This window comes from Leopardus geoffroyi, chromosome A2 (genome assembly GCF_018350155.1).
Source record: "Leopardus geoffroyi isolate Oge1 chromosome A2, O.geoffroyi_Oge1_pat1.0, whole genome shotgun sequence".
Classification (NCBI taxonomy): Eukaryota; Metazoa; Chordata; class Mammalia; order Carnivora; family Felidae; genus Leopardus; species Leopardus geoffroyi.
The window spans coordinates 126,694,577-126,720,718 of NC_059331.1; the positions used below are offsets into that span (position 1 = coordinate 126,694,577).

The window sequence follows — 26,142 nt, forward strand, 5'->3', positions numbered from 1 at the left end:
AATTCTTTTGTTTCTGGTTTAATGAGGTGGTATTCACGATAATTTAAATTTGTTATGAGTAGAATCTGGAAAGTGAACCGTAAAAATTTATAGATCTGAGATTGATTGATTGGGCCATGGCTTTTATATTTAGTGTTGTGTGTTATGACTGATGAAAAGAAGCAAAATTTAAGATTTTTTGGAGTTGGATAGGTTCTTTCAGTTAGCCTTTGTGAATAAGAGTGCTATTTATAGGTAATACAGTGTTATTCCAGCGACAGTCTCTTTTCTGTAGTGTTCCCTATTCTCTGAATGCCAATATCACATTTCAAAGGATTCAGGATAAGGAGAATTAGAATAGAAGGTAGTTGTCTTCTCCGTATCTGCCTTCCTACTTCATAGCCCTGTCTTTCTGTCAGTCAGTGTCACTACCACAAAGAGGTATAGTATCGTTTATTACTTGTTAGTAAAAAGGAATACCTCTTTAGTCCCTGGACCCCTGTTCCTCCCAACTTTATATATTTATAAACACACACACACACACGCACACACACACACACACACACACACACACACACACACGTGACCTACATGTAACTATAGTACTCTAAGAGAACTCTAACAAGGACTTTCTCTTTATAATGTTAGTAAAATTCATAATGAAACTAGATCTTTATTCAATTTTTGTCATGGTTTATAGGTTAAGGAATCCAATTTAGAATGATATTTCTAAGCAGAATACTCCCATCATCTTCATTTATTTTTATGGAATATTAATTTTTAATCTGTAGTCTAGATGTGAGGAATTTCTTGCGTTTTCATTTAGAGTTATTTGAAAACATAAAGAAAATCACAGGAACTTACTTTTTTGGTCAACAGATATTTGGACAGCTTCTCAAGTGACACTGTACTGGGTGTTGGAGATACAGATGAATGAGACAAAGGTCTTGCTCTTAAGGATCTTCTAATGAGAAGATGGGGAAAACAAATATACGTAATTGGCAAATTAAGTGTTGTGATCACATAGAAGATGACTAGGTGTTAGGTTGGAGATGGATTCCCAGAGGAAATGAGAATTGTAAGCCAAGTCCTAAAGGACCTATAGGAATAGGGATTAGGCAAGCCAAGTAGAAAGGGGATGGGAATGGAGAGTGTTTCAGTCAGAGGCAGTAGCCAATGACCAGTGATCAAAGTATGGTTCTTTCAAGAAATCATGGGTAGTTCAAAAAGGAGAATTACAAGCAGGAGGTGGCAAAAGATGCTACCAGATGCTAAGCGATGAGAGAACAGCCTGAGAGGCTATGTCTTCACAGGCCTTGTAGGCCATGCTAGCCAAGGAATCTGGCCTTTAGTAAGGTTTTCAGTCAGAGAAATGACTCATTCAGATTTGGAGTTTAGAAAGACCTTTCTGACTGCAGTGTGCATGGTTTGGAGGGAAACCGGATGTATTCTAATAGTAGCCCATACCAAAGGTCTTCATGGCCTGACCCAAAGTAATATATTTATTTGTTCAGCAGATCTTGGGGAATCTTTGGGAGTGAGAATTAGAGGAGGGAGGACTCCTGGATTTCAGCCAGGAGTAATTGGATGGATTGTAGTACCATTCTCAAAAATAGCACAGAAGAGGAGAGAAAATTTGGGGGTTCAGATGAGCTTTTGATTTCGAGGAGCCTCAATGGGGTGTCCAGGTGGTATTTCCACTGGGTAAATACAAACTGGATCATACAAGTGAGATCGGGGCTGGGTGTGAAGATTTGAGATCTATAGAAGATGTTAGAAGTCACTGTGGTTGATGATAAGCATACAGAATGTAAAGAGAGAAGAGGACCTAGTAGAGTATTCTGAGGAATACAACACTTAAGAGACTAGCTTACAGAGAAGATCCTTAAAAGTACCCTTAGGGAGTAGCTTGTGAGAGGGTAATGTCAAATGCTGCATAATGGGTAAATTTAAAAAATAATAGTAAACACCACAATATTTAGGAGTTATTGATGCTAATTATATTAGCAGCATGAAAGTATTTCATGAACCCCCCCTTTTTTTTTTATTAGTTTTTAAATGTTTATTCATTTTTTGAGAGAGAGAGACAGAGTGTGAGTAGGGGAGGGTCAGAGCAGGAAACACAGAATCTGCAGCAGGCTCCAGGCTCTGAGCTGTCAGCACAGAGCCCATTGGGGGACTCGAACTCAGGAACGGTGAGATCAGACCTGGGCTGAAGTCGGATGCTTAACCGACTGAGCCACCCAGGTGCCCTATTTCGTGACCTTCTTGGAAGTATAACAGCCAAGTGGAGGCAGCAGCCAGATTGCAGTGGGTAAAAAGGGATGATGAAGATGATTCCCTTTTGAGCCTTTTATCTGAGAAATAAAGTTGGAAGCAAGAATGGAGTATGGGACTCGAAAAGGACAATCCTTTTTATTGAAAAAACCGATTTCCCAAATTTTGAGTAGTATGTATAGAGGCTATTTTAGGAAAACCTGTTAGGAGCATTTCTGGTTTTCCTAATTCCTCTGTAGAGCCCAAACCCTATGACCATCGTATTCAAGGGCAGGAGTCAAAGCCTTCTTAACCAATTCAGTGCTTAGTGAGGTCCTGTTCTACCTGGCCTAACTGTTGCTGGCCCAGTACATCATCAGAGAGTGTTTCTGATAAGTAAAGTCGTTCCAGTGTATTTAATTTAGCACGGGGGATGTGAATCATCTCTTCTCACAATTCAGTCATATTAAATATTGTGTCTTTCAGACTTAAACCATTGGACATTGAGTTTATGAAGCGTTTGCATGAAAAAGTGAACATCATTCCACTTATTGCCAAAGCAGACACACTCACTCCAGAGGAGTGCCAACAGTTTAAAAAACAGGTGAGCAAAAGAAGCTTGAACTCTTGAATTTCTCATACCATTCATGTAATTTGCAGTTTTTGTATTTTCAGTATAACGTGTTACAATGTATTCCTCTTGCTACTTTATTATATATTTATTTATACTGTATTAAAAGTAACTATTTAAAATTTCTTGCCTTAGTTTTCTCCGCAAAGCTATTATCCATTATCACAGTGCCCTTATCCTTTGTCGACTTAAATATTTTAGGTGTTTCTGTTACAGCCTCCTCCACCACTCTGCTCCACACCCTTTAGGATTATTTTTTTAGACTAAATTTCCAAGAAGAGGATTACTTTTTGGAAGGGTATGATTACTTTATAGTTCTTTTTTTCCCCCATTTTGTCATGGTGCTTTCCCCCCAATAAAACAGATTTTTTTTTTCATAATAGGTATATTTGTTTCAATGCCTTACCAATGTTGTTGTTTTTAAAGCTTTTTTGGAATTAAGTGGCACTTAATCATTTCTTTAACTTTTCATTTAATTTTCCAGAAGGGATGAACACTTTGTAAAGCAGGGGTTTACTTTTTCCTTAGTGTGTTTGGTTTATTGTAACATTTTATGAAATATAGGGTGAATTTCTGGAACTGTGCTCCTATACCAGTAGCCTATTTTTTATTTTAAGCCAAGCTATATTTTTTAAACTGCAGCTACTTTGTACAATACTTAAAAATAGGTCATAGAGTTATTATCTCTTTCTTTAAAGTCCCCTTTGTTTTTTCACTTTTTTCTATATGAATTTTAGAATACCTTTCAACCTGCTACAAAAACAAAAATCTGTTGAGATTTGCTTTGAAGTTGTGCTAAATCTGTACACTCTGGGAATGTTTTAGTTCATTTTTATTATATTTGGTATTTCTACTAGAAGTATATGTTTATTTACATTTATTCACTACCATTTTTATATTTTAATGTGCTTTTTTCTAAGTTCAAATACTAATTGTTGGTTGTGATCTCTCCTCTTTTATTTGTGATTTTATATATTTGAGTTTTTTTCTCTTTTTGATAAGTCTGGCTAGGGTTTTATCAATTTTACTAATTCTTTCAAAGAAACAACTCTTAGTTTTATTGATCTGTTCTATTGTTTTCAGTTTGTTTCTCTATCATTTATTTCTGCTCTGATCTTTATTATTTCCTTTTTTCTGCTGGCTTTAGACTTTATTTGCTGTTCCATTTCTGGCTCCTTTAGATGTAAGATTATGTTGTGTATTTGAGGCTTTTCTTGTTTTTTTGAGGTAGACCTGGATTACAATATACTTCCCTCTTAGGACCGCCCTTGCTGCATCCCAAAGGATTTGTACTATTGGGTGTTCATTTTCTTTTGCTTCCATGTATTTTTTTTTTTTAATTTCTTCTTTAGTTTCCTGGTTAACCCATTTGTTCTTTAGTAGGATGTTCTCTAACCTCTGTGTATTTGTGGTCTTTCCAATTAATTTTTTTTTTTTTTTTTGGCGGTGGGTAACTTTAAGTTCTATAGCATTGTGGTCTAAAACCACGGATGGTATGATCTCAGTCTTTTTGTACTTGTCGAGGGCTGATTTGTGACTCAGTATGTGATCGGTTCTAGAGAAAGTTCCATGTGTACTCAAAAAGAATGTATAATCTACTGCTTTAGGATGAAATGTTCTGAATATATCTGTTAAGTCCATCAGTTTCAGTGTGTCATTCAAAGCCATTGTTTCCTTGTTGGTTTTCTGCTTAGATGATCTGTCCATTGTTGTAAGTGGGGTGGTCAAGTCCCCTACTGTTGTTATTATCAATGAGTTCCTTTACATTTGTTATTAATTGATTTATATATTTGAGTGCTCCCAAGTTGGGGACATGCATATTTATAATTGTTAGATCTTCTTGATGGATAAACCCCTTAATTATGATATAATGCCCTTCCTCATCTCTTGTTACAGTCTTTAGTTTAAAATCTAGTTTACCTGTTATAAAGTATGCCTATTCTGGCTTTCTTTTGGCATGAGCGTGACAGATGGTTCTTCATCCCTTCACTTTCCTTCTGCAGGTGTCTTTAGGTCTAGAAGGAGTCTCTTGTAGGCAGCATATAGATGGGTCTTGTGTTTGTTTTTGTTTTTTTTATCAATTCTGATACCGGATGTCTTTTGATTGAATCATGTGGTCCATTTACATTCAGAGTGATTATTGATAGATCTGAAAGTAGTGCCATTGTGTTACCTATAAAGTTGGTGTTTCTGGTGATGTACTCTATTCCTTTCTAGCCATTGTTGCTTTTGGTCTCCCCCCTCCCGCCCCCCCCCCCCCAAAGAGTCCCCTTTAATATTTCCTGCAGGGCTGGTTTAGTGGTCATAAACTGCCTTTAGTTTTTGTCTGGGAAACTCTTTATCTCTCCTTCTATTATGAATGACAGCCTTGCTGGATAAAGTATTCTTGGTTGCATATTTTTCCCATTCAGCACATTGAATATATCATGCCATTCCCTTCTAGCCTGCCAAGTTCCTGTGGACAGATCTGCTGTGAACTTGATCTGTCTTCCCTTGTAGGATAAGCACTTTTTTCCCCCTTGCTGCCTTCAGGATTCTTTGTGTATTTTGTTAATTTGACTATGACACATCTTGATGACTATGACACATCTTTTGTTGAATTCAATGGGAGTTCTCTGTGCTTCTTGGGTTTTGATGTCTTTGTCCTTTCCCAGATTAGGGAAGTTTTCAGCTATAATTTGCTCAAATAAACCTTATGCCCCCTTTTCTTTCTCTTCTTCTGGGACTCCTGTGATGTTAATAATATTGCACTGTAAGGAGTCACTGAGTTCCCTAAGTCTGCCTTCATGATTTAATACCTTTCCCTTTTCAGCTTCATTATTTTCTATAATTTTATCTTACATATCACGGATTTGTTCTCCCTTTTCGTCCATCCTCGTCAATTGCATCCATTTAGTTTTGCATCTCAGTTATAGCATTTTTTATTTTAGCCTGACTAGTTTTTAGTTCTTTTATTTGTGTAGTAAGGGATTCTCTAATATCTTCTATGCTTTTCTCGAGTCCAGCTAGTATACTTATGATTATTGTTTTAAATTCTGGTTCAGTCATCTTACTTGTATCTTTATTGATTAAATCTCTGGCTGGGACTTTTTCCTCTTTCTTTTGGGGTGGGTTCCTCCATCTTGTCATTTTGTCTAGGTCACTGTTTCTTTTTGTGTGGTTGTTAGGAAAGCCTGTTGTATTCCTGGTCTGAGAGTAATGGCTGTATTATGAAAAGATCCCCCACCAAAAAAGGAAACTATATCCTATTTCCCCTAGAGCTGAAGCTTTGCAGCACTCTATGATCAGTAGATTTGGTGCATGCATGGGTTTTGTGCTGGTTTTTTGGGGGAGCGGCCTGCTGCATTGACTCTCAGGCAGATTTGCCATGGTAGAGTTGCCATCCAGGGCACAGGGGAACCGGGTTTGGTGTAAGCAGCTGTTTTTCTCAATGAAGTTGGTCAGTGTTGATGGGGCGGTGTGGTGGAGAATGGTGTTGCCCCACTCTCCGTCCCTAGGGCTGGGAATCTCGCACCTGCCACTCCTCAGGAAGCCCTCACAGAAGAGCAAACAGTCATCCTTACTGTTTCCCCAGCTTCTGTCAGATCCCTGCCTTCATCCTGTTTTGAGTCTAAGCCATCTGCCTGCCAGGCAGCACAGCACTCCTGTGTTTCATCTCAGGTGCAAGGCTTGGTTTCAAAATTCAAATCCTAGAGATTTGCCTGGCATCGACCTGCACAGATCCTCTTGGGGAGGGTCTTGCCATTCTGTGGCTGGTGTCAGATTATCCCAGAAAATGGTTGTGGGACCACGCACTCTCTTGGAGTTTATGGAGAACTTTTTTAGAATGAGTTATTGGAGTGGCATCTGAGTGGCTCAGTCAGTTAAGTGTCCGGACTTCAGCTCAGGTCATGATCTCACGGTTTGTGGGTTCGGGCCCCAAGTTGGGCTCTGTGCTGACAGCTCAAAGCCTGGATCCTGCTTCAGATTCTGTGTCTCCTTCTCTCTCTGCTCATCCCCCTTTCATGCTCTGTTTCTCTCTCTCAAAAATTAATAAACATTAAAAAACGTAAAAAAAAGAATGAGTTATTGGACTGTATCTTTACCAATTATTTTTGTAAATTAAGGTGGAGATTTGGGATCTTTAATATGTAACCACTGCTTTTTCTTTGAGAGAGAAAGAGAGAACAAGCAAGTAGGGGAGGGACAGGGGGAGAGAGAAAGAGACTATGAGTGAGACTCTTAAGTAGACTCTGCACCTAACACAGAGCCTGATGTGGAGCTTGATCTTCCAACTGTGAGATAATGACCTGAGCTGAAATCAAGAGTCGGTCACTTAACTGACTGAGCCACCCAGGCACCCCAAGAACCACTGCTCTTAGAGCTGGCCCCTAGTATTTCGTTTTTTCTCCTAGCCATGTGTTTGCCACTTCATTTATTCTCATGTTTTTCTCTGTGGCATTTTGCCTCTACCTACTTTAGTAACCATGTAAACACATTTTGTTTAGAGTGCCTTTATGCTGCTGGGGATCCCTACAAATGATAGTAGTGCTGAAATACCAGTAAAGGCAAGGACCTAGTTCTAGGTATATTGACCATCAGTTTATTATGAGTTTGAATAGGGTAGGTAGTTGAACATTATTTGGTTATCTGTGAATTGTTTAAAATTTGGAGTGATGTGGGAAAAGATAATTTAGTTTGAAGTAGGTCATTTCTGATGTTAATAAATTGTCTTTGCATTCTCTTTATTAACTTGCTGGCTTCTTAGCTTGTGGGACATGTTTTCTCCTTGTGTTACTTGCTTCATTTTATATCTGTTGCTCCTTGATTTTGTGTACACAAATGTACACGCAAGGATATTTTCTGATCAGTGTGCAAATTTTTTCTCCTGGAGCCAGTGCTGTACTTAGTTTCACTTACTAATTTTACTAAAATTTTAGGTGAGTTTAAGTTATGTTGATTCATCTAAATAAAATAGTTGGTGAGAGTTCTATTTAGAGAAAGAATCTCAGTCATTGTGAGTAAATGATGTAAAACCATTATATAGAAATCAACTAGAGAAAGCCCTTTCTGGAATCTTAAATCATTTTTAGATCTCTTTTGGTATTATAACCATTAACTTATTAAGTAATTGGATTTTGGAGAATGGTATTTATATATGAACTTAATAGTTTTTAAAAAAAGATCAGTATAGTACTTTGATTTTAGATTATAGTTTTGCATCATTGAAAAATAGTAAAGGAATTAGAGCTGAGGAATCAGGAATTTTAAAAGAATATAATACAAATAAAGCTAATGTACTAATTATGTGTGGTGTTCTTTTGCTCATTTTAGATAATGAAAGAAATCCAAGAACATAAAATTAAAATATATGAATTTCCAGAAACAGATGATGAAGAAGAAAATAAGCTTGTTAAAAAGATAAAGGTAGGTTTATTCACATACATATACTAAAATGTTTCAGGCCTTAAAGCCACTGAAATATTCACTGAAAAGATAAAAAAAATCAGTGTTCTTAAGTAGCTGGCTTACAAAATGAATAGGGAGATTATTCAGTCTTGAATTCAACTTTGCAATTAACTAACTTTGTTGAATAGAGAGATGAATAGCATAATCTCTGTCTTATAATCTGTCTTCAGTTTTCAGTTAACTGGTTTTATATTGTGTAATTTTCCTCCTTAAAAAATATGTAATGAGAATAGAGAGGACTTGTTCCTAAGCACTGTTTTTGTATAGTCTTTGTTTAAGAGCCAGACAAAAATATGGGTTTTTTTTTTGGTCTTTTATAAAAAACAACCAAAACCTATACCAACATAATTTTCTGTATTTTTATTTATTTATTTATTTATTTATTTTTAAATGTCTATTTATTTATTTTTGAGAGGGAAAGAGCTTGAGCAGAAGAGGGGCAGAGAGAAGAGGGAAACACAGAATCTGAAGCAGGCTCCAGGCTCTGAGCTATGAGCACTAAGTCCGATGTGGGGCTTGAACTCACAAATCGTGAGATCATGACCTGAACTGAAGTCAGATGCTTACCTGACTGGGCCACTCAGGTGGCCCTGTATTTTTAATTTATAGTCATTTCCTAAGTACTAGTCTAGACCTAAAAGTGATGTATTAATTAATGGCATTATATAAGCAAATAATTACCTTGGAATAATGAAATACATGTACCTGACCAATGAAGAGTTTCTGAGGTTTTATAAAGTAGTCATATATTTTATATATTATTAAATATTTTTGGAAGCTACAAGAATTTTGAAAGATTATATTCTGAGTTAAGTGTGGAACCCCAGATCTGGACTTTCAAAGGTAGAGTTTAGCACGTATAATATTCCGTGCTTCCAGGGCTGTTAGAGTTGGTTTGTGATAGATGAGCATGCTAGTTACAAGCCTCATGTTTTCCCTCTAACTGCTAATACATTTTTTATTTCCTTTAAATTTTTTTCAATATGGGACAGCTTCTTTGGGGGATGACTTTTTAACATAATTTGATGAGTGGAGTATATATGCCTTAGGATTTTTAAATTTTCAGAGAAAATATAATTTTATTCATTGTTTATATTGGTGAGAATCCATGTAATGACAGTTTACTGAATAGTAATCGAATGCCTTATAAAAGTGAATACAGAAACTGTCAAGGTAATTTTTTTTTTTTGGTAATGTGTTGAGTAATATAAACTTCTTTATTCTTAAATTTGTGAGGACTACAGAGATACATTTGAACAAGAATACTTTGTTTTATAGGACCGTTTACCTCTTGCTGTGGTAGGTAGTAATACTATCATTGAAGTTAATGGCAAAAGGGTCAGAGGAAGGCAGTATCCTTGGGGTGTTGCTGAAGGTAAGGTTTTCTTCAATGAATGACTTTCTATAAGATTTAACAGTGTGATCAAATATTTGTATTTCACATTGATATATTCTAGATTTTCAAAGATAGTTCTGAATTCAGTTTCATTTAGCCTCATTTGCTCATAAGTACATTCTAGTTTCTCAGACTTTGTACATTGTCAGGTCAGGCAAGCATGCGTCCAAGTCACTCATCAGTGCCCCACTCTCCCACCTCCATCCCATCATTAACTCTACTCCTGTTTTCTTGTTTGAAAACATACTTAAAGTGTAAGAATTCTTTACTGTTTGAAAACAGTTTCAGAGAAAAGGACTCACTTTTATCTGAGTCTCAGATGGGTCTGGGACCTTCAGGAATGATTGAGAACAACTTTTCACTTTAAACTGAATGAAAACATTCATAATATTCTTTCTCGGGATAAAAATCAACTTTTTTTGGCATCACATTTTTAGGATTAAAAAAAAATTGTTAAGAGATACTCTACTAATTTTGCAGAGAGTTTTAAATACTAATAAAATCTTAGTTTATAGCATCAAATTTCAGAAGTCTTCTTGGCAATAGACATGTTTCCCCAGATTTGTGTTTGTTATATTGGTTTAACCTAATATCTAGTCTTCTGTGTTATAGTAACTTGGAACTAAGATTGAGTCATGATTATTTTTATACTTGTTAGTATTAGTTTGAAAAATTCTGTAATTTTTTGGTTCTTGTTCTAAGTTATTGTCCTTATCAGCAGCTTTCCCTATCAGTGAGGCTATACTTGTTCCCACCTCTGTGTCATCCTCAGGTAACTTTCAGTTGCTGAGCTGAGGCTTTAGAACTTATACAGTCCTTAGAAATGTGTGCTAAAGAATTTATTTCTCTAGTTTTAGTCCCCCCTTTACCACCAGAATGTTATTATTAGTGATACAGTTCTTTAAAATAAAGAACCTTAAAGTTATTGACTCACATTTTTATTTTGGCTACTAAAGTCATTCCCCCTCACCCTAATACTAAACTTTTAAAACACATTTTATTATAGAACAAATATATTCTGTTTACAAATGAATACATGATGTCCCCTTTCAAAATTTCAAATTTTTTTTTTTCTGTAGAGCTCATTTACTAGGTTTGTATATTTTATCATTTAAGATTAAACTACACTAAATACTATTAGAGTACACTTGTCTGGCATGCCCTTAAATTAAGTACTATGTTATAGTGTTAAAACTTGAATGAAAAATTGATCTAAAGAAAAGTAATGAAAAATTAATGAAATGTTGCATATTCTCTCATTGTTACCTCCAGCATTTTGTGAAATTTCCTTTGAAAATACTGGGCTTAGTGTGTTGTTTCTTTTTTTTTATATAGTTGAAAATGGTGAACATTGTGATTTTACAATTCTAAGAAATATGTTGATAAGGTAAGTTTGAGCAATGATTAAATTATGTAAGTTTTTTTTTTTCTTTCTCAAAATATAGTTAGATTTATTTTTGTCTTCTGTAGGTATAGCTGATTTGTTTATTATTTTTTTTTAAATGTTTTTTATTTATTTTGGAGAGAGAGATGGCATGCAACTGGGGGAAGGGTAGAGAGAGAAGGAGATACAGAATCTGAAGCAGGCTTCAGGGTCTGAGCTGTCAGCACAGAGCCCTACACGGGGTTCAAACTCGTGAACTGCGAGATCATGACCTGAGCCGAAGTTGGACGCTTAACCGACTGAGCCACCCAGGCACCCCTATTTTATTTTGGTTTTTTAAAATATAGCTAACTTAAATTGGTATCTTCATTCTAGCACTCAAGTAAGCAAGCACTGCTTGGAGACAACTTGGATTATTTTGCCAGGTTTTAAAGCTGTTGGCAAAAATACAAAATAAGCTGTGTCACTAGCAATATGTGGGAAAATGAGTCTCTTTTTTGTTATACTTCATGTTGAGATGGAAGATGGAAAGGAAAAGGCTTTTGCTCTTTTATGTGAAAAGCTTGGGATACCTGGAAGGGAAGGCTAGGCTTTGAGTTAAAAACTAGATTTTGAATGTTAAACGGTATCCAGCCTGGTGAGTGGGGTGTTTTTGGTACTAGGACACAATGAACAGAACTGATCTTCCTCCCAGGCGAGAAAACATTACTCCTAAATTGTACCTTGTGCAGCTGATGAAAGAGAATGAAAGCCTATGAGAGCAGGACATTGAACTAATCCTGATTAGAAGACTGGGACTTGATGGGGCGCCTGGTGGCTCAGTCAGTTAAGCGGCCGACTTCGGCTCAGGTCACGATCTCGCAGTCTGTGAGTTTGAGCCCCGCGTCGGGCTCTGTGCTGACCGCTCAGAGCCTGGAGCCTGTTTCGGATTCTGTGTCTCTCTCTCTCTGACCCTCCCCCGTTCATGCTCTGTCTCTCTCTGTCTCAAAAATAAATAAACGTTAAAAAAAAAAAATTAGGGGCGGCCTGGGTGGCGCAGTCGGTTAAGCGTCCGACTTCAGCCAGGTCATGATCTCGCGGTCCGTGAGTTCGAGCCCCGCGTCGGGCTCTGGGCTGATGGCTCAGAGCCTGGAGCCTGTTTCCGATTCTGTGTCTCCCTCTCTCGCTGCCCCTCCCCCGTTCATGCTCTGTCTCTCTCTGTCCCAAAAATAAATAAACGTTGAAAAAAAAAAAAAAATTAAAAAAAAAAAAAAAAAAGACTGGGACTTGAAACCATGAAGAAAAAGTTGAATAGAAGCAGAGACATTAGTGGGCAAGGAACAGAAAGGGCATCAAAAGAAACCTCAGTGTTTTCATGTTGAGATAAATTCTTTCCTCTTGCCACCTCACACCCTTTCCCCACTTCTCTGCACCCCCATCGTGCTTACTTCTCCAGGCCCTCACCACATACTCTTTTCAACCTCCAGTTTTGGATGGCCATCTAAAGTTGAGGTTTATTTATTTTCATACTATCATGCAGTTTCCTAATGCACAGGAGTATCCTTATCTATTTAGAAGTATTAACTTGCATATTGTTGGTCATTGGAAGTCATGGAACAGTAAAGTTATTCTTACAAGTCAGGAGGGAAGTTTAAGTGAGTCAAACTGCTACCTCCAGAAGTATACTAAATATCACAGTGAATTTTGAGATCAAAGAGATTGCTGTGTAGTTAGTCTTTCTTAAAGGAGCTTATGACCAGGTGCTTTAGGTAGGAAGTGGAGGATAGGGGTGATTCAGTTGTTGGGGTTGCCAGGCCTCACACAGTGGGAGAAGAACAGAGGCATGTGAGAGGGGGCCCATCTGTCTCACTTTTGAGAATATACCGTTTCAGTTTCTATCATGAACTATTCCCTCTCTCTTCCTTTCTTAAGGTGTGACTTCAAAAGAATTAATAATATAATTGCTTATGACAGTATATATGTAGGGAATTTTTTTTAAGTTTATTTATTTATTTTGAGAGAGAGCACATGCAAGCATGCATGAACAGGGGAGGGGCAGAGAGAGAGGGAGAGAGGATTCTAAGCAGGCTTCATGCTGTCAGTGTGGATCCTGCTGTGGGGCTTGATCTCACGAACTGTGTGACATGACCTGGGCCAAAATCATCAAGAGTCAGTCTCTTAACCAACTGAGCCTCCAAACACCCCAGGAATGTTTTATAAATATTAATTGTCAGTCCATTCTCTCTGATCTTATTCTTTCCCTCAATTTTAAATCTCTGCAGCTTGCCATGTGCTTGACACAGTGGTATTCTATAACTTTGTCTTGTGTATTTTTATTTTTATTTTTATTTTTATTTATCTTATTATTTTTAAAAATTCTTTTGATATTTATTTATTTTTGAGAGAGAGAGAGACAGAGTGAGAGCAGGGGAGGGGCAGAAAGAGAGGGAGACACAGAATCTGAAGCAGGCTCTGGGCTCCGAGCTGTCAGCACAGAGCCCATTGCAGGGCTCGATCTCACGAACCGTAAGATCATGACCAGAGCCAAAGTTGGATGCTTAACCGACTGAGCCACTCAGGCGCCCCGGTCTTGTGTATTTTTTTTTTAAATGTTTATTTATTTTTGAGAGACAGAGCATGAGCGGGGGAGAGGCAGAGAGAGAGAGGGAGAACGGAATCTGAAGCAGGCTCCAGGCTCTGAGCTGTCAGCAGAGAGCCCGATGTGGGATTCGAACCCACAAACTGTGAGGTCATGACCTGAGCCGAAGTAGGATGCTTAACCAACTGAGCCATCCAGGAGCCTGTCTTGTGTATTTTTAAATATGCAATCAATAATTGACTGCAAAACTAAAATACTGTAGAGGGGAAGGCTAATTACTGAGCTGGAAGCCAGACTTTGAACATTTGAAGGTACATAGCCTGGCAGCTGGTGAGTGGGACTCACTAGGATAAAAGTATTGCAGAAAAAACGGACCATTCCTGCAGGAAGATTGAGCATAGGAAAGCTGCAAGACAGTCATACAAGTATGAAAATATAAAAAATTCTGAAGTTACATAATATAAAGTAGGTATGTGTTGTAAAATGATTACTTAGATGGATTAAAAGAATTTAGAGTAAGTGTGTATTTCATGGAGTGGGTCAGATACAAAAGGATTCATAGAAATAGATGTCTTAACATCGATTAGAGTAAATACAGTCATTCACTGATGCTTATTTGTAAGATTGGGAGTGGTCCTGTTTAATATTTTTATCATTGAGTATGGCAAAGACGTTGATTTCAGCTCCTTGAGGTAGATGGTTAGGTGATTTTACTTAATGAGAAGCTCATTTATTTGTTCAATATGCTGCAGCACATTTGTTTTTCTTCCTAAAGCATAAATGTTTACTTGTGCTAGATGGCTTTACTTTACTTTTTATCACAATTTTTCATTTGCAGTTTTTACATTTAAATGTGTAAAACATCCTTGAAAAGGAGAGTATTATAGTTTGAAAATGAGACGCTTAAGAATATTTTGATTTATTACTTTTTCTTGTAGGTTTGTAGTAGAGGTGAGAGAGATTTTTATTTAATGTAGCTCATGTCTTGTAAGGCACCTAGTAGGTATTTAATGGGTACTTAAAGCAAGGAAATCTCATCACCACCAGTATTCCAGAGGTCTATAAATTCCAAGTAATTGCAATCTTGCAGGTTAAAGTTAGGAATAGTGGTTGCTTCTAAGAAAGACCCAAGTTCAAAGAAGTGTCATTTTGCTAATTAAGAGAACTGGCTGTTGTTGTAGGCAAACCAAAGAAGGCAATGGAACGGAGACAAACTTGATAATGGATATTTTCAGAGTGTGGTGATGGACAGTGCAGAAATTAAATAGAGAAAGAAAACAAAAGGAGAGAAAAGAGGGCCATGATACCAGCAGTGAGAAATGGAAAAGATGATTAAGTTCCTGAAACTGGAGAAAACTTATTGCTAATTATTGATTTTAAGAGTGGAGGAATGGGGCGCCTGGGTGGCGCAGTCGGTTAAGCGTCCGACTTCAGCCAGGTCACGTTCTCGCGGTCCGTGAGTTCGAGCCCCGCGTCGGGCTCTGGGCTGATGGCTCAGAGCCTGGAGCCTGTTTCCGATTCTGTGTCTCCCTCTCTCTCTGCCCCTCCCCCGTTCATGCTCTGTCTCTCTCTGTCCCAAAAATAAATAAACGTTGGAAAAAAAAAAAAAAAAAAGAGTGGAGGAATGAGTTGAATCTTAAAAAGTAAAGTGGGAGCACCTAGGTGACTTAGTCAGTTGAGTGTCCAACTCTCGATTTCAGCTCAAGTCATGATCCCAGGGACATGGGATGGCGCATGGGGTCTGCTTAAGATTCTCATTCTCTCTCTCTCTCTCTCTCTCTCTCTCTCTCTCTCTCTCTCTCTCAAAAAAGATAAAAATAAAGTGAAGCATATTTAAATAGGTGGAAACAGAGACCATTATATCCTGGAAAAAAAATCTGAACTAGGTATGATAAAGAAGGTTATTTTAGGGAAAGGGAAAAATCTTTCGTTATCTAAAATGTTAGATGACATTAACAGAAATAGCTTGCTTAAACAGTTAATAAATTCACCTTATTTTTATTTTACACATCTTGTATTTCAACTACTAAGTGCTCCACCTCAGGTCCTGTGGTGATTTTTCAGTGATTCCGTAATGAGGTAATCTATATTTAAAATACAACAAGTATTTTTATATTGGTACAGTTATTTGTTTTTATTATTCTCTACTCAGAGAAACTGGTAACAGTAATTTGTTCCAGAAAATCAACAGTATTTATCTTACCTCAGCTTTAATATTTAGTTACCAATTTAAAAAAAAATTTTTTTTTCAACGTTTATTTATTTTTGGGACAGAGAGAGACAGAGCATGAACGGGGGAGGGGCAGAGAGAGAGGGAGACACAGAATCGGAAACAGGCTCCAGGTTCTGAGCCATCAGCCCAGAGCCTGACGCGGGGCTCGAACTCACGGACCGCGAGATCGTGACCTGGCTGAAGTCGGACGCTTAACCGACTGCGCCACCCAGGCGCCCCAGTTACCAATTTTTTAAAACCGCCTGTTATATGCTATTTGTCTCAAGAGTACAAGAAGTGATGGCAAAAATATTTCTTACAAAGGGCAGCTTATAGTAAAGTTGAAAAAGTTGTGTGGTGTTATCCATAACATATACTGGTACCAAAAAATGACTGACCACCAAGGAGAAAATTGTTAGGGGTTAGAGTCACTCAACTTCAAGGCTGGGAAGAGCTTTCAAAGCAGTAGGATTCTTAAGTTTGAAGAGTCCGTGACAAATTAGCATGAGCTATTCCATCTCAACCGCTGGATATTCTAGGAATAAATAGCTACCTGACTTGACTGACATGGAAAGGGGTAGTGGCCATGAAGAGGATAAATTCAACAAGGAAAAGAGCATAAAGAAAATGAGAATTGAGGAAAACCGAGAAGTACCCCTTAGGATGAATTAAACTATCAGAGATTGCATGGAAATGTCCATTAGTAGAAGATGAGTCGGGGTAATTGAAAATCACCTTCCGTTCATAAAGGGAAAGTACATGTTTTCTGGATAGCAGGAGAAATAAAAATACGGTGCACCTTTATGTTTGTTTCCCGGAAGGGAGATTTGGCAAAGTGGTGGGCATGAAAGATGGAGTATGGCAGAGATAGGAATGGATGATGAGAAAAGGGAGACTCTGATGAATCAGAGTATTGCTACACCAGGTCACGTAAAGGGAACCATAGAGCAGCTCAGAGTGTCTGTAGTGTCTAAAATCATTAAGGAATGATGAAATTGTCTCCTGTATTGTCTAATTCATCTCATAGGTGTATTGATTTTATGTATAATAGAAATGCTATGAGCAAAATTCATTTAACCAAAATATCACATTCACTGAACAGTTTGAAGAAATAGGAATATGCTCTAAATTATTTTCCTTGGTTTGAATCCAACTTGATATGTGACCTAAAGTATCCATATATATTACCTCGGTAAAAGCTCAAGTCTTAATAATATTGCTAAAAGAAAACCAATTTCTCTTATGTTTTATGAGCTTTGGCAGGAGCTAATCTTCCTCTAATAAAATAAGACATATACTATAAGGGTAAATATTCTTCTGTAGAAATGTCATACTTTGAGGAGATTTAGAACTCTTAAACTTCCATTTGGAACCTAAATTTCCATTGGTTTCAGGTTTAGCATGTTGTATCTTGCTCTGCCTTGAGTGTAAATGAAGATGGGTGAATGTTCTTCCTTAAGAATAGTATTTTTGCTTATTTTAGGTCTAGAAATTTTTGTTTTGGAAAATTTTGAATGTATATCAAGGCTTTCTTCATAGAAGCAAACTGTTGATATGTTGTTTATTTATGACAGAACACACATGCAGGACTTGAAAGATGTCACTAATAACGTACACTATGAGAACTACCGAAGCAGAAAACTGGCAGCTGTGACTTATAATGGAGTTGATAATAACAAGAATAAAGGGCAGCTTACCAAGTAAGTGTACCTTGTTTCCTCCAGAAAAGGTATAATTTATGTAAGTAAATAATCATATTGTTTTCATTTTCGTCAAGTTCTTGGCTACTCATTAGAAAATCGGGATTAATGGTCTTTACGCACAATAGCAGAAATTTATTGTTGTTAAACTTTGTTTTGGCAGTTTTGTATTTTACTACTTAATTTTCACAGGAAGTATTTTATTACCTTACTCCTTAAGTGAAAGAGCCATGCATTCTCTTTTGGTCATTTGCCATTGTACTTATAATCCATATACCACATGTTTAATAGAACCTCAGTTAGAAATCAAATGGCTCCTTCTGCAAATACATTTAAGAGTTTGTCTTAATTCCAGTCTGCTGACATGCAGTGTTATATTCATGTCAGGTGTACAATATAGTGATTCACAATTCCCTACATCACCCAGTGCTCATCACGACAAGTATTCTCCTTGATCCCCATCACCTATTTAACCCATCCCTCCACTCACCCCCCCCCCCCCCCCCCCCCCCGCCTCTGGTAACCCTCAGTTTGTTCTCTGCAGTTAAGAGTTTGTTTCTTGGTTTGTCTCTCCCTCTCTCAATCTCTCTCTCTTTTTCTCTTTGCTCATTTGTTAGGTTTTCTTTTTTTTTTTTTTTTTTTAACGTTTATCTGTTTACGTGGGGGCAGGGGAAGGGCAGAGAGAGAGAGAGGGAGACATAGAATCCAAAGCAAGCTCCAGGTTCCATGCTGTCAGCATAGAACCTGATGTGGGGCTCAAACTCATGAATTGTGAGGTCATGACCTGAACTGAAGTTGGACGGTTAACTGACTGAGCCACCAGGTGCCCCTTTTTTGTTTTGTTTCTTAAATTCCACATGTGAGTGAAATCCTATGGTATTTGTCTTTCTCTGACTTATTTCACTTAGCATTATACTCTCTAGCACCATCCATGTTGTTGCAAAGGGCAAAAGTTCATTCTTAATTTTTTTTAACGGCTGAATATTCCTGTGTGTGTGTGTGTGTGTGTGTGTGTGTGTGTGTGTGTATGTGTGTGTGTGTACACACCATATCTTCTTTATCCATTCATCTATGGATGCACACCTGAGCTGCTTCCATATCTTGGCTATTGTAAATAATGCTGCTATAAACATAGGGGCACGTGTATCTGCAAATACGCTTTTTTTAAGGGCAGGGAACAGTTACTACCAAGATCTCTTAACTGATTTTACTTTTTTTTTTTTTTCCAACGTTTATTTATTTTTGGGACAGAGAGAGACAGAGCATGAACGGGGGAGGGGCAGAGAGAGAGGGAGACACAGAATCAGAAACAGGCTCCAGGCTCTGAGCCATCAGCCCAGAGCCTGACGCGGGGCTCAAACTCACGGACCGCGAGATCGTGACCTGGCTGAAGTCGGACGCTTAACCGACTGCGCCACCCAGGCGCCCCCTGATTTTACTTTTAAGATAAACATTCTATAGTCTCTTTATGGAGACTAAATATAGAGCTTCTACCCTTTGTCTTTTTAAATAAACCATTTTGGTAGCAGAGTTTTCACTAACATTGTGTAGAAACAAGGGACAGGACCAAACAAAAGGGATATTTAGATGAATATAGTCTTGGTTACCTTCTCCATTCCTATTCGGTATTTCCAGGGAGTAAATCAGCTTGAGTCTGGATTTCTTCTCTTGCTTATTAGAGTAGTGTGAGTGACTGCCGGGTGTGTGGTGTCACCCTGCTGAGCTAGTCCGTATCTCAAGCTGTGGTGGTTTATGATGGGGTGGGAGAAAGAGGTGTGTGAGGAGGCCTGGGAGTTAGCTGGTAGAGTTCTTGCTAACAGTATCTGTGCCCCATTTTTCCTTTATTTGGGACTGATGAACATCGTAAGGATTATGAAAACCATTTTAACATTGTGTATACATTTGTAGCAGGTGTTGTCTACCATTAGAGGATGATCCTGAAGGATCATCTGTATCAGTAATGAAAAAGGCAAGTTAGCAAAGTGGTAGTATAGTACTATGTTTTATAGTGGTCAGCATTCCTTAAAATGGAAAAGAAAATGCTCCTTTTTTCTTTTTTAGTTATGTCTCCACAATGGCCCTAAATTCCAGAAGAAAGCAAACAAAGCATTATTAGTCACTGGCAGACACAAACAGTTCTCTTTTACAACTGATCTTAGATCTTACTTCATGTTTATTTCCTTCTATATTTTGCTAATGATGTTGGGGTCATAGACCCTTTGAAGTAGAATTTCTTTTTAGGCTATTAACATGCTTATATTTGAGGAACTTTACTGATCAATTCCTGTGTTTTCTGGTTTTAAGGATCTCCTTGTTAAAAAGGTAAATTTTGGGGCACCTGGGTGGCTCGGTCGGTTGAGCGTCCGACTTCGGCTCAGGTCATGATCTCACGGTCCATGAGTTCAAGCCCCACGTCGGGCTCTGTGCTGACAGCTCAGAGCCTGGAGCCTGTTTCAGATTCTGTGTCTCCCTCTCTCTGACCCTCCCCTGTTCATGCTCTGTCTCTCTCTGTCTCAAAAATAAATAAAACGTTAAAAAAAAATTTTTTTTTTAAAAAAAGGTAAATTTCTAGGTTTAAAAATTGGCAAGAGATTCTGATTCAGTAGATGTGGGATGGACTTGAGACTTTATATATATATATATTTTTTAACGTTTATTTATTTTTTTTGAGACAGAGAGAGACAGAGCATGAACGGGGGAGGGTCAGAGAGAGGGAGACACAGAATCTGAAACAGGCTCCAGGCTCTGAGCAGTCAGCACAGAGCCCGACGCGGGGCTTGAACTCACGGACCGCGAGATCATGACCTGAGCCGAAGTCGGCCGCTTAACCGACTGAGCCACCCAGGCGCCCCAAGAGAGTTTATATTTTTAATAAGCGACCTAGATGGTTCTGATACAGGTGATTAGTCATGTATGCTTTGCAAAACAGTTTACTACCGCTGTTTTAAAAATTGATTTGGTTAATATTTCAACAATTTGTTTACATTTAAAATACAAAATTCTATTTGAGATAAGGTTTAGTGAGTAAGAAAAAGACTTTTAATCTGCTTGTTTTTAGCAACATTTATATCCGACAACTTTATTTAGCACAAAAACATAAGGCTCCATCATAGTAAATATTGTTCATAAAATTCTAATCCGTTTTAAATGCATCTTACTAACTTAGGGACTTTTTAATTGTTTAAAAGAAAACGATGTGTAATTAAAGCCACCGATAATTTTATATGTGAAAGGGGAATGTGCTATCAGTACATGTTATTCATTAAATGTATGCAGTTAATGTGTGACTTTTTTTCTTTTAAACATTTGTTCATGTCCTAGAAATAAGGAATTGTTTTCACATTTCTAATAGAAAGCTTTTAAAATAGTGGTATTGTGATATTTCTGCTGTTGGATTCAGGTAAGGCAATTCAGAGAAAAATAGTGAACCTTACAGTGTTGTTAAAAATTCTTTTGCAGAAGTAGAATTCTAGTGTGGATTACTTGAGTTAAACTATATAACTGAGGCAAAAACATAAAAAGTAGAATTCTGTTGGAAATGTGTTTCTTAATGAGATGAATCATGTCCAAACTTTGTCTCTGAAAGTAATAAAAATATCTGTACTGCTAAAAAGCAAATTGCCTGAGGAGTTAGTACACTATTTTATGTTAATAGTAAGTAGAAAAATATCTTTAAAGATTGAACCAGTTGGGGAATGGCATGATTAGAATAGATATTGATATGATTTATTACATTGGGTTTTTACTACTTTATTGAGTAATATACTGAATCTGAAAGAAGTCACTTGGACGTTTTATCTATTGGTTGTATCTTCTTTTTTTTCTTTTTTTTTTTTAATTTTTTTTTTTTCAACGTTTATTTATTTTGGGGACAGAGAGAGACAGAGCATGAACGGGGGAGGGGCAGAGAGAGAGGGAGACACAGAATCGGAAACAGGCTCCAGGCTCTGAGCTATCAGCCCAGAGCCTGACGCGGGGCTCGAACTCACGGACCGCGAGATTGTGACCTGGCTGAAGTCGGACGCTTAACCGACTGCGCCACCCAGGCGCCCCAAGTTGTATCTTCTATTATCTTGAAAATGTTAACAATTTCAGAAATCATTGCAGCTGAATGTTTTTGTTGTTTAAATCAGTATCAGCAACTTGTGCTTTAGCTAATATTAACGTGCTAAAAACTAAGGACTGATTCATGAGGAACTGAAAAGAATGGCTAATATTTAAATATGTGATGTAGGGGTGCCTGAGTGGCTCAGTCAGTTAAGCATCCAACTTTGACTTAGCTCATGATCTCACAGTTTGTGGGTTCGAGCCCCACATCGGGCTCCATGTTGACAGCTCAGAGCCTGGAGCCTGCTTCGGATTCTGTATCTCCTTCTCTCTCTCTGCCCCTTCCCTGCTCGCCTGCTCGCTCTCGCTCTCTCTCTCTCTCTCTCTCTGAAAAATAAAATAAAACATTAAAAATTTTAAACGTGATATAAGCAAATGTGAGTTTAGGCTTCTTAGTGATGTTCTAGTTGTATTGCTTTCAAGGGACTCTTCCCTCCATAGCAGTGCATCCTTTGATAATACTGGCAGGGAGAGGTTGAGGTTGTGGGGAGTTTGGAGTGGAAGAGTCAGAGTAATTAAACAAAAATTGCCACTTTTCTAACCACCTCCCTCCATTATGTATCTGAACTCAGCATCCCAGCATGGACCCAAATACTGCATTACTAACAGCTAACATCACAGTTAGCTTGTTCGAAGCATGCTTAATACTGGGAGATACACTGTATGGAATTTTGTTATAATACTTTGATTAATCACTGAAGAAGACTTCTCTTGTCACCTGGAGGGTTTTACACCTCCAGATATACCTAGGACAGTGTACTTCAGCTTAAGGGCTGGTTAAGAGGGAATAGGTCTTCTGTAAAGTGAGCTATCGGTAACTTGAAAATTTGTAATTTGGAAATTTTCAGGCAGATCACTTTAGGCAAGACTTTATGGAAGTTGAGGATCTGGAAATTGATTCTCTTAAAACTGCAGAGGCTCAAGTAACCTTTGGAAGACTTCATATAAACGGAGAACCTAGTTTAAAGACCGTTGAACTGGACAATCTCTTTGGTTCTTAAAAACAGAGAGCTGTCATTTTATCACTTTGCATAGTCTATAAATAGCATCTGCAGGCAATTTGAGAAAGAAATAAAATTGATAATAAGGTCATTTATTTATCTGCTGATTGCTAATGGACCTGTGTATTTTCCACTGCCCTCATAAAATATTTATACATGTACAAATCTATTAAAAATTTAGTTATAGGGGTGCCTGGGTGGCTCATTCAGTTAAGCGTCTGGCTCAGGTTATGATCTCATGGTTTGTGAGTTTGAGCACTGCATTGGGCTCTGTGCTGTCAGCGCAGAGCCGGCTTCTGATCCTCTGTTCCCCCCCCACCTCTGCTCTTCCCCCATTTATGTGTGCATGTGCGCTCTCTCAAAAACAAACATTTTTTAATAATTATATTGACCTTTATATGGCAATGTATACTCTACAAAGTGCTAATCACACTTTAGTTTTAGAATAAAAGCTATCTTTTTAAACATTTAGTAGTAAAATAATCTCATGTTTAATTTTCTGAGGCAGTTTTGGATGGACTGTAGAGTGTACTAAACAGTGGTCAAATATTTGGTTTGTATAGCTGAAAATATGCCTTTTTGTTAGGTTAGTGGTCCTAGAATGATTATATTTTGGAAGGATGTAAAATAAGATTTAGATATCACATTGTACATCTTAAATTTATACAGTATTATATGTCAATTATGTCTCAGTAAAACTGGGAAGAAACCAAGATTTAGATTATGTGGTTAAAATCTGAAAAGTAGCTGAGTTTATCTCATCAAATGCTATTTTGTCTCAAGGTCAAAGTGGGGAAAAGTGGGAACTATTCCTAGCAACTATTCAGGTATTGCCTGTATCTGGCAAAGAAAATACCAAGTCATTTATTTTAAGTACTTCTTAAATCCTCAGGGCGAGTGTACCCCTGACTGGAGAGTGGAGGGTGGTAGGCAATTTGAAGGAACAGAGAGGGAGGTCAAGTTCCAGATCAAAGAAGATTGAACAAGGGGTTGTAAAAGAAAAGAGAGAAGAATTAGCCATATCCAGATGGCAGATCTCTTAAAGAAAGAAAGGTGATCCCCAGTAAAAGGAAAGTTTTATTTGTTTTGTTTTGTTTTGTTTTGTTTTTGCTAAACGTGCTTCTTAAAATTATTCCTTCCTTGATCTTCTTTTGTATGTTTTACTTAAAACCACATTTGATTGGTAACTCTCATGAACTGTTGTCTATCATTGATTGATACCTTGCTTCAAGTTGGGCATACCCTGTTCCTCTTTCCCATACACTATTTTTCTGTTTTCTGTGGCGTTCTCCATCTGTAAGCTTGGGAAAACTTTATGGATGACCAAATTCCTAGAAAGGACTAAAAATACATATTTTCAAAGGCTGATTTTTAGAGCGCCCTTAGTACATGACAGAGTTTTCATTGAAAGAGAAATAAAGACAGTTTTCTGAAGTTTCCCAAAGTTTTTTCAAAGACTTAAATTTATTCAGTTGTATCCTTTACCCTTTGTTCAGACGTCCTTTCATGAAAATATAATAGTAGTAGAATATTGTTTTGTTTACGTTTGGTTATAATGCTCTCACTTGGCAAAATAAAGTGTTGGTAACTATTGTTTCCCAAAAATTTTGGAAATTTTTATTGCTCTTTGAAATCCATGTAAATGAAATTCCTTTGAAAATTTTTGTATGAAAATTGCTACATGTCTGTTTCCACAGTGGCCTACTAACCATTGATGCAAAAGTATGTGAATGTATTTGTTTAATGTGTTCTTCAGGAAAGACCACACATAATTTAAATGAAATGTGTTTGTTTTCTCTTACACTCAAAATGTGGGTCATGTAACACCACCACAGTAAAACCTTACTAGGTCAGCCTTGTGTGGTCCTTGCTGTCATTTTTCGTTGGTCACATGAAGGGGTGAATCATCTGGTGGCTTTCAGGAACCATAAACCTTTAAAGAGATCCCTAGGAGGAGCTGTGTTATATCTTTGGAGATTTAGCATGATACTCAGGTTATGTTATAGACTTTTTTTTTTTCCTTTTTAAAAAACTTTTACCTGGCCCTTTCATTTCTTTGGCTGAGTCCCTTTAAATTTCTCTGACAAGTTTAAGTGAATAAGCTTTAGCATGTCTATGTGTGTAAAGAACAATTTCCCATTAAAAAGCAGTTAGGCTGGGGCGCCTGGGTGGCTCAGTCAGTTAACCATCCAACTTTGGCTCAGGTTATGATTTCAGGGTTTGTGATTCGAGCTCCACGTGGGGCTCTGTGCTGACAGCTCAGAGCCTGGAGCCTGCTTCGGATTCTGTGTCTCCCTCTCTCTCTGCCCCTCCTCCACTGGCACCCTGTGTCTTTCTCTCTCAAAAATAAACAAACATTTAAAAAAAAATTTTTTTTAAAGCAGTTAGGCTATGATACAATTTAAATGGTTTTTCTGATCCTCTAGTTAAAAAGGTTTTATTTGGAAAAAAATAATGTGATGAAAAAAAGTGATCCTTCTTCCTGTGTTTCCTACATTGTAAGCACAATATTGTATTACAGTTTCCTAAATATCACTTTCATAAAGATGACTACAAATGTGGTGCTAATTTAAGATTTGAAAGATCATTTTTACTGATGAGAGGCTTAAAAAAATTTATTTTAGATATGTATAACCATTTTTTTATAATACTGGAATATCAATTCATTTGATCAGAAGTCAAGTATTTTTACAAGGCTGAACAACTTAAAGTATCTCAGATACGAAATATTGTAAATATTTCCTTTTTTGGAAGTACATATATTTAAATAGGTTTAAAAATTTGAGCAGGCTGTCAGAAGATAATTGCACAGCATGCTTATTTTCATAATGATTTGGTATAGTAATTAACAGAATTTGGGGAAAGAAATTAACTAGCTTTAACAAATTTTGCCATAAACTTTTGTTTTAGGGCACATACTTTAAATTACTTAATTGTGACGTCTCTGAATTTGCCTTTAATTGTTGCTTTTAGTGTGGTTTACTCTAAGTGTTTTAAGTCTCCGTTTTTTGTTCTTTTAGATATGACACAGTTGAAGGCATGTAAGTTTTTTTCTTTTAAGATGTAAAGGTTTTTAATAAATTTAGAATTTAAAAGCAAATTTCAAAGTATAGTCTTTCCCCCTAGAGTTATCTAAATAAAAATCAAAATAACAGTGGTTACTTTTGGTTAGCTGGTAACCTTTTCATGTGCAAATTATACCATGAGTTCTTTGAATTTACATGAATTGCTTTTTTCCTCCCAAGGATAAAATTAAATGAGCATTTTGTTATAAGGAGGAATATATATTTAATTTTAAAATCAGTCTGAGTTTCTAATTTATTTACTATACAGTTTTGAACTATGTTTTCAGATTACGCCAATATTGTTGGATAGTCTCAGTTGCTTAAACATACATATTCAGTTAAAACTGTCAATTAAAAAAATAGTTATTAGATTATTTCTCTTCTA

The 26,142-nt window shown here is 37.2% G+C and overlaps 1 protein-coding gene across 8 annotated transcripts in view; it reads left to right on the forward strand.

The window, feature by feature from the left end:
• Positions 1 to 26,142, forward strand: part of SEPTIN7 (septin 7) — a 120,972-nt gene that overhangs the window by 85,576 nt on the left and 9,254 nt on the right. For all 8 annotated transcript variants that reach the window (XM_045495298.1, XM_045495297.1, XM_045495303.1 and 5 more), the window contains 5 exons: positions 2,722 to 2,839; positions 8,180 to 8,272; positions 9,593 to 9,689; positions 11,046 to 11,097; positions 17,459 to 17,584. In XM_045495298.1, the coding sequence (XP_045351254.1) occupies positions 2,722 to 2,839; positions 8,180 to 8,272; positions 9,593 to 9,689; positions 11,046 to 11,097; positions 17,459 to 17,584 (486 nt within the window). The remainder of the gene's footprint in view (positions 1 to 2,721; positions 2,840 to 8,179; positions 8,273 to 9,592; positions 9,690 to 11,045; positions 11,098 to 17,458; positions 17,585 to 26,142) is intronic.